Raw genomic sequence first — 9,405 nt, 5'->3', positions numbered from 1 at the left:
AAGCAATTTAACACGGGAAACATTATGGGCTTTCAGTGTTGGCGGTAGTGCAAGTTAATGGGCCATTGGTCCAATCCTCTTGTTACACACATTTTATCAAAGTTCCAAAGAAGTAAATGTACCAAAATTTTCAAAAGATCAAAGATCGTTAGTCATCAATTTATTGAGTCGTTGTAAACCCATTCTGCAAATTTATAATGTAAATGATGTTAGTAAGACCATATATGTATGTAACAACCGAGGTAATCATATTATTTTAGCAAGAGTTTCATCTTAAGAGAGTTTTCATTTCATTGACTCATCGATGTTTCTAAACATGGATGATCGACAAAGTTTTTCTCTCCAACCTCACCCAAAAGTTAGGCTGAGATTATTCGTCAAAGTCTTAGGTGACTCCTAGGGTTTTAGTCGAGTCTTATGTAAAAGTGATTTGGGAATAATTTAAGCTAATTCACTAAATTATTTTATTACAAATCACTTGGTTTACTAGATCAAATTGTGTCGCATAATTGGGTAAATTATTTGAGGGTCTATACCAAATGGGTGTTCTTTCTTTGAGAGTTGAATTGTAAAAATCGTATGTAAAAAATATTTTAGTGCATGGTCCCTTATAGTTAGACATAATGACTAAAATATTAGATGGTGAAAAAAATTATTAATCCTTTCAAGTGTCAATTAATTAAATTTTCTAACAAAAATAAATTAAAGCCCTAATCTAGAAATTCAATTAATTTTAGTGAAAATTAAATGTCTAGAGAAATTAAATTCTCCAAGTAGAAAAATTTGTAAGTCTCAAAAGAACTAATTTTTAGAGGTCCCTCACCAAGGGAATATTGGAAATTTTAAGAAAAAATAGATCCTTGGACTTTGATAGTTAAGTCAAAGTCAAATTTTTTAGGAAATTAACTTAAAATAATTAATTTTGAGCTAATAAAAAATGGGTTAAATGAGAAATTCAAAAATTCATCAAAAATAATTATTTCAATGACAAAGATTAAAAATTGATCAATGATTTATCGACGACCAAGATTATTTTGACGAGGATCAAGCTAATCAGCCGCTATTTTTCCACATGGATGATTTATCTATAAATAGAGAGTGATTTGAGTCTCAAGCCATGAGATGTTTGACTAAAAAATTTCTGCAAAAAAATTGGTGTAACACTATTGTCCAACTGAGAATGTTTTTTTGAATCATAATAAAAACTTTGGAGTGCAATTTATGGTGTTTATTGTCTACTGATTTGTGGTATGTGTTGGGTACGGGCTTTCTTATATTGTGCTTAAATATTTTTAAAAGTTTGCTTTTCATTAAAGGGGGATAAAATCATTCTATTGGTAGATTGTGGGTTTATCTTAGGTGATTTGATTCTCCATATGTCTAACAAGCTTTCTTGAAGGAAATATATAGTGTTTGCAAGTTATCCAGTCCTTGAGCTCCAAGTTCACACATTGTGAGCATACGCTGACCTTGTTTGGACTCAGAATATGCATATGGTGCATTTAACTTCGCTAAGATTGTAGCTTGCATCTATTCTTAGAAATATACTTAGCCATTTATCAAAAAATTTCATAAAAAAATTATTTCTCAAAATTTCTTTTAAAAGCATCATATATTTGTACAGTTGTAAATAAATTTGTATAATATATTTTTTGTAAATTATTTTTTCTAATTGGGGTTTTGAGAATTTTTTGTATATATTGGGGTTTTGGGCAATTGTAAATTTATTTTCGCAGGTGTGACCAAGCAAGAAGAGCTGGAATAGAGCTAGATCTAAGCCCTTGATGGTAAGATCTAGTCTCTATTTTTTTTTTTGCAAGGCCAACCATTAAAGAATTTGCAATAAAAATTTAAATATAAAGCAATTTTTTTTTAGAGCTGGGGTTTCAAGTTTTAGGGCTCCTAAGCTCGGATCTAGCCCCTCCAAGGCCAGCGTCCTCCTTCACCCTAGCCGCAGGCTAGATCTGACCTTCTTTTCCTTGTCGTGAGCCCCATTAGCCCTATCGTCAGCCTTTCAGGCCTAGCCACAAGCCCTAAGGGCCCCAGCCTGCTCTCATAGCCCCCTCCGTGGGTGTTTTTGGCCTTTATACGCCTTGCCATAAGGCTTAAGGCCCTCGACCTCCCCTCCTAGGCCTGCTGCAGACCTTCCCTTCCCCCTCGACCTCCTCCGTTGACCTTTAACCCCTCCGCTTAGCCTCCTTCCTCATATACTCGACCTTCATCCTTCTCCCAGCGGCCTTCGACCTCCTTCCTTTGCTTGCCATAGGATTTTTATGCCTTGAATTGCCTGCTGCTACCCTCTAGGGCCATCTCGACCCCTCCTTAAGTCTAGCGGCAACCTTTCAAGGCTTTCCGTAAGACCTTTTTGGCCTCTAGGCCTTAGCCGCAACCTCTAGGAGGCTTGCTCTTCCCTCTTCCTAGCTTTCCCCTTAACCATATTTTCCCTTTTTACCTCAGTGGGTCTTCATTTGATTCCTATACTTGGTGGTTTTGCAGAGAAATTGGCTCAAATCTTGTGTTTTTAGGTGCCAAGTGCATTAGATAAATTTTGGGAAAATTGGTAAAGTTAGCAAGTGATTTACAAGGCCTTGGGCCTAGGGTTTGCTCTCTAAACCCTCACTTTATCTCTGTTTTACTTCAGCTGTGATAAATTCTTCATAATAGTGATATAAGTGCCCTAAAATCACATCTAAGTGGTCTTAACACTTTAATAATTTCATTGTTAAAATTTTGCTAGTTTTTTGGCCACTTGGGAATTAAGTATCTAGCCTAGATCTAATCATTTGTTAGCTGGAATATCTCTGCATAACTGAATAATCAAATCTGATATTTTCTGAATATTGCATCTTAAAGAGATTAAAAATCTATTTTTTCAGTTTGGAAAACTTGTTCTAGCATTTGATAAATTTTGGGCACTTTTTGGCATAAGTCATTGCACGAATTATAGTAAGTGCCCCGGCAGGAAGAAAAGTAAACTGACCTGCCATGTCCCAAAGGATTTTTTTTATGAAAATGATTTTCTCTGCAAATGTTGTCCCGAAAAGCATTGCATCAAATTGCTTGAAGGGAAAATGGATATCCAGTGATGCTTTAAGAAACTGCTATGCGGGGCCATGTTTTTAGATATCATCATTGTGGTCTTTGAGTTTTGCTGCTTCTTTGTAGCTTAGTGTGATTTTGACCACTTTCTCCAAGAATTTAGTGCTTAAACCATCCCCTGTGCCAAGCAGTACATGTTGGTAAGCCAGCTGAGAGCCAAATGTCTTGCAATTCAAGAATGGAATCAACTCGAGGAGCCAGAAAATGGTAATGAATTTTCATAGACTCCACTTTCCAATGTCTCAATTCCATTATTAAAAGGATAGTGAAAAGATTACCTTCCAGCATTTCATTACAAACATGCTGCTAACACAGTGCTCATGATGTTGATTATTTGAGGCATGCTGCTTTCGAAACTAGAAGTACACAGGTCCCAATGTTGTGGGATATGGGCACATGTACCCTGTCTCCTTTGAGTACCCTGTAGAGCTTAGCAAACCATAGTTTGCTTGTTTATTATGAAGGAGATCACTGACTTTTAGAGCTTTGGATGGCTGTTATTTGCTTCTTTGGGATGGAGAAACCAATTCAAGTTCTCAAAATTTAATAGCTTCAAGGTTGTACTGGACACAGGAGAGCAATACTCAAAAGGAGAGCAGTTGATATCAGAAAGCAATTGATTTCTATTACAGAATGTCTGGATGCATTTCTCCATTATTGTGAACTTGTAGATCATGTTAACTCATGTTGTAAGAAAAAAATTAACAATCCAAGGGAAGTATTTGCTTAGTCTTCTTTCGTTCATATCTAAGCCACTAGCAGAAAATCGGTCCCTGTTATGTCTGAAGTCTCAATATCTTAGGATTCGCATCATATAATAACCGACTAAATCTGATATCGGCCCCTTGCAGAATTTCATTTATATGAATCTTACAAGAATGGTATGAATAACGCACTGCCAATTCGTTATCCCCTTTCATCTTTTGGAAGCTCTGATGCAATTGTTGTCTAGAACTTCAGTTGATAGGATTAAAACAGTGGAATAGCAAATATAACCGACTAAATCTGATATCGGCCCCTTGCAGAATTTCATTTATATGAATCTTACAAGAATGGTAGGAATAACGCACTGCCAATTTGTTATCGCCTTTCATCTTTTGGAAGCTCCGATGCAATTGTTTCTAGAATTTCAGTTGATAGGATTAAAACAGTGGAATAGCAAACTGCTAGTAGATCTTGAAGGTATCAAAGCTTTGAGAGATCCTATTCTCTTGAATCCAAATGGATAATCTGATCTTGAACTCTATATAAGCACAGTGATTGGAATGAACTAAACCAAGGGTGGAAAGATATTGTGCTATCTACTGAAGACATTCTCAGCAGCAAAACCTGCAAAGCAAGATACAGAGGATTGAGTCTTTGCTGTCCGTACAAAGAAGTGTAGGTGACTTCAATTCCTCAAATTTCCCATTGGTCTTATCTTTAAACCTAAACTGACAATAATTAAAATTTCCAGTATATAACATACATGGTTTTTATAAGCAAGTCCAACTATAAAGATATCCATGAAACAAAGCATCATATAATAACCGACTAAATCTGATACTCAGCCCCTTGCAGAATTTCATTTATATGAATCTTACAAGAATGGTAGGTATAACACATTGCCAATTCGTTATCACCTTTCATCTTTTGGAAGCTCTGATGCAATTGTTGTCTAGAATTTCAGTTGATAGGATTAAAACAGTGGAATAGCAAATATAACCGACAAAATCTGATATCGGCCCCTTGCAGAATTTCATTTATATGAATCTTACAAGAATGGTAGGAATAACACACTGCCAATTCGTTATCACCTTTCATCTTTTGGAAGCTCTGATGCAATTGTTGTCTAGAATTTCAGTTGATAGGATTAAAACAGTGGAATAGCAAACTGCTAGTAGATCTTGAAGGTATCAAAGCTTTGAGAGATCCTATTCTCTTGAATCCAAATGGATAATCTGATCTTGAACTCTCTAATAAGCACAGTGATTGGAATGAACTAAACCAAGGGTGGAAAGATATTGTGCTATCTACTGAAGACATTCTCAGCAGCAAAACCTGCAAAGCAAGATACAGAGGATTGAGTCTTTGCTGTCCGTACAAAGAAGCGTAGGTGACTTCAATTCCTCAAATTTCCCATTGGTCTTATCTTTAAACCTAAACTGACAATAATTAGAATTTCCAGTATATAACATACATGGTTTTTATAAGCAAGTCCAACTATAAAGATATCCATGAAACAAAGAGTCACCTGAACCATATAACCTCACTTTTATAAACACAAAAAACATCCTAAGCCACATGATGTAGGTGTGGGTGCCTATAAGCGTGAAATTATGTTTGAGCCATATATGTGATTTGGCATTTATAGTGGCACTTTTATAAACACAAAAAAACATATTAAGCCACAAGATGACGGTGTAATGCACATGCAAGTGGAGTTATGTTTGAGCCCTGAGGATATCTCGCTCTATATGTGTAAGGCTTAAAAAAAATATATTATGTTGCAATGACTCATCTGAATTCTACCAATATAATATAAAATATTACAAGCCATTAAAAGCAATCAGGTTTTTCTTCCTATAACAGGTATCAAAATATTATAGCATTTAAACATCACCAACGAAATATCTAAAGGCCATTTCACCTCAAAGACTGCTCACATATTACAAAGAGATATATGAATCCAATAAAGCATGACAAGAAAAGCATATCAAGAGCAGTAAATGCCTTAGATTCAAGAATTACTGATGTAAAGCATTCATACTGATCACATCACTTCGGCTCTTCTCAGTAGTATTTCTGGTTACTTCATGAACTGCTAATGAATAGATTTTTTTGGCCCACAAGATTTACTTATAGGTGTATCCTCTATATTGATTATGCAACATCATCTCCACCACCTAGCACAATAGGTGCAGAGCCTGTTGCCAGCTAAGTAAACACAATCAGTGACTAATAAAATAGAAATTGATCATGAGGAAGAGAGGGAGGATTAGAATTTATGTAACACTATAAACATTATGTAGTTGGCAACCAAAGCTTGTGATAGATTTGAAGCTGCAAAGAAAAATGCCAGGATATTCACACACCTCAAACTTGATAATCATGTATCCGTCTAACAAGTCTAGCTTCTTCTTTTCCGTGAAAGAATTGATCATTTTTCCTGATATTATAAGCAAATACAGTTGCTTCCCTAAATCTTCCTACTTTACAAAAGCCATCTGCAATGGCATTATAAGTGTCCTCATTAGGCTTGCATTTTTGTTTTCTCATGAACTGAACAACATTCATAGCTTCTTCAAACATTGCTAGGTTTGAATAGCTTGCAACAAATGTATTGTAGGTGACAATGTCAGGAGTGAGGCCTGACTTTTTCATTTCAGAAAAAATCCTCGAAGCATCCTGCATAATACCATGTTTACTGTAAGCATTAATTACTGTGTTGTAAGAGATAACATTTGGCTTCACTCCAATTGCTTGCATTTCTCTAAGAATTTCTTCAGATTTTCTATATTGGCCATCTCTTCCATACATGTTCATCAAGCTATTGTATGTTACTAAATCTGGATTCAAGCCCTTTTCCTTTATGGATCCTAATATCTTGTACACTTTTTCAAACCGGTGTTGCCTTCCATAAATGGCAATCAGGGCATTGAAGGTATTCAAATCTGGTATGTAACCTCTTCTTTCCAGCTCTGAAAAGGCATGTTCTGTTTCTCTGAGCAAGTTACATTTGCTGTAGACTAGCACAAGTGTCTTAAGGAGGATTCTACTAGGATGGACCATGCCTGCATATATGTCATCTGCAAGAGGCTTCAATCGCTCCATCTCTTTTCCATTTGCATATGCATGCAACAATGAAGCGTAGCCTATATCATTTGGTTTACAGCACCCACTCTTCATCTCTGAGAGAACTTTCTCTGCTTGTTTCCAAAGCCCCTTCCTAGCCAGTGCAGCCAACACTGCATTGTAGGTAGAAAGATCAGGTCCAATACCAGCCTTCAACATCGAACTGTAAATCGTCATAGCATGTTCCACCGACCCACACCTACTATAAGCACTAATGAGGGTATTAAATGTATCCCGCTCTGGCACAAATCCTGCAACCTTCATTTCCTTGAAGACTTGAGTAACCTCTTCATGCATTCCATTCTGTCCAAATACTGATAATAGGGTATTCCATGTGACAATATCAGGAGTACACCCATTCGATCTAAGCTCATAAAATATTCCCATCATCTCCTCAAACTTCCCCTTTTTCCCATACATACTCATAAGAGCATTGAACATGCAAAGATTTGGTTTGCAGCCTGCACTTTTCATCTCCATAAAAGTCCTCTTAGCCTGACCATCTTGCCCCACTTTGTCAAAACCAGAAAACAAACTCGTATAAGTATAAATATCGGGGTGAATTCCTTTGCTCAACATGGTATCCTTCAATGCAATTGCCTCGTTGCAAAGGCCAGCTCTGCTGTAAGCAGAGATCAGTTCATTATAAGTAACAATGTTGGGAAGACACCCATTCTTCTCCATTTCTCGCAAGATGTTCAAAGCATCCTCATGTCGCCGAGATTTCCCAAACACATTCAGAAGTGAGTTGTAGGTCACCCTACTAGGTGTGCATCCAGCTGCCTTCATCTCATTAAAGAACTTCATTGCCTCTTCATACCGAGAGTATCTAGTGCAGGCACTAATGAGAGTGTTGTAGGTATATTCATCGGGCCTAATACCTTCAGACTTCATCTCTTCAAAAAGAGCTACAACCTTGTTCCAAGAATGGCCCATCTTGGCATGCACATTAAGCATTAGATTGTATGTAATAATGGTGGGTATGCATCCTTCTTCCTTCATTTTTTTGAACAGAAGTGTTGCATCTTTGTATTTGCCATTGCGTGCACAAACAGTCATCAAGCAAGTGTAAGAATAAACATCCAGGGTATACCCTTCTTGCTGAAGATTGTTAAACAGATCAACAGCTGTTGGGAGCTGAGCCCCACAACCCAAAATCTTAATCATAGATGTAATTGCTGGTCCAGTTGGCTTGTGATGCTCATGTCTCCTCATCCAGTCAAAGACGTCCGCCGCCTTTTGCCACAGTTTGAGCCATCCCAGCCCTTTTATGATGCTTAACAAGTCTCCCTCTGCTAACTTATCCTGACCTAAATCCAAAATTTCCCCCAGATTCCCATCTTGCTCTACAATGGACTTAAAAATCAACTCACCAGATTCTGAGAGCTCGTTCTTCCAAGGCTTTCGGTTCTTCTCGCCGTCGTATTTTCCCAGTCTTCGTTTCCTGGAAGTCCTTAAACTCGTATCCGAAGGAATTCTTTTGTGGGTATTGGAACCCAATTGAGAACCGCTACTCACGATCTCATTTGGAGCATTTTTGACGATTGGAGGAGGTCTGGAGGGGAAGTCAAGAACGAGAGACTTGTTGATTTTCTGTTTGGTTTCATTGAATTGGGGATCGAAATTTGGTCCAAGTGCGCTGGGGTTAGGTTGAGGAGGATTAGTTAAAAGGTGTTGGAGAAGAGGAATTACAGAGAAGGATTCATTTTGGGTTTGGCTTTGATGAGGAGGATATTGGAAGATCGGTTTGAATGGAGGTGATGGACTTGGTAACTGAACGGGAAGTGAGAACTTGTCAGCCATCATTCGTCCTTGGTTCTGGAAAGCTTACAGTGATTCCAGCAGTTTGGACTGTTTGCACAAATAACGACCCCAACTCTAAGCCTGGCTGGCTCACTCCTGGGCAGAATATCTAAATCCTCAACTTGTGGGAGACTTTGAGGAATGGATAGCTTGAACCTGTGGGTGGGATAATGTTCATTACCTTTCTCTTTGAAAATAATTATTGATAGAATTGACAATGTATGTAAGGTGTATATTAAAAAGACAGCATCCAAACATGGAAAAGGAACTCAAAGAAGCGCTGAGAGTAATGTCAGACACTTTGAGGTCTTAGTGGTAAGAACATTCTATCACTTGGGGACTCTCAAGAGAAACCAAAAGATACTAATACAGCAAAGGAAACGGAAAGGAAACGGAGGGGTAAGAAAATAATTAAATGAAAAGAAAGGCATAACAGGAAGAAGAAAAAAAAGAGTACAAACAATTATAAGGACAAAAATTCAAAGTATATAGTAATTTTTAAATGTGAAAAATGTCATGAATATGGATATTTACTGTGATACTATCGACTTCATATTACTATATTAAAAGACGAGCAGAAAATGCAAATAATGAAAGTTTTTCAAAATCGTCAACATAAATAATCAAGATGCAAACATTCTAGTAATTCCCACTACTCCCAAAATGAAT

General features: G+C 37.1%; 1 protein-coding gene across 1 annotated transcript; it reads right to left on the bottom strand.

The window, feature by feature from the left end:
* Positions 1-4,800: 4,800 nt before the first annotated feature.
* Positions 4,801-9,042, bottom strand: LOC149140259 (uncharacterized). Its single transcript, XM_089447325.1, has 2 exons — positions 6,174-9,042; positions 4,801-5,139 (listed from the first exon to the last, which is right to left on the bottom strand). The coding sequence occupies exon 1, from the start codon at positions 8,737-8,739 to the stop codon at positions 6,175-6,177; it is 2,565 nt and encodes an 854-aa protein (XP_089303451.1). The 5' UTR covers positions 8,740-9,042; the 3' UTR covers positions 4,801-5,139; position 6,174.
* Between the last annotated feature and the right edge of the window lie 363 nt (positions 9,043-9,405).

Source organism: Pinus tabuliformis, chromosome X, assembly GCF_031772625.1.
Source record: "Pinus tabuliformis cultivar Carrire ecotype Pingquan chromosome X, CPIR1, whole genome shotgun sequence".
Classification (NCBI taxonomy): Eukaryota; Viridiplantae; Streptophyta; class Pinopsida; order Pinales; family Pinaceae; genus Pinus; species Pinus tabuliformis.
The sequence above is the reverse complement of the archived record's forward strand: the minus strand, read 5'-3'. Positions and strand labels throughout refer to the sequence as shown.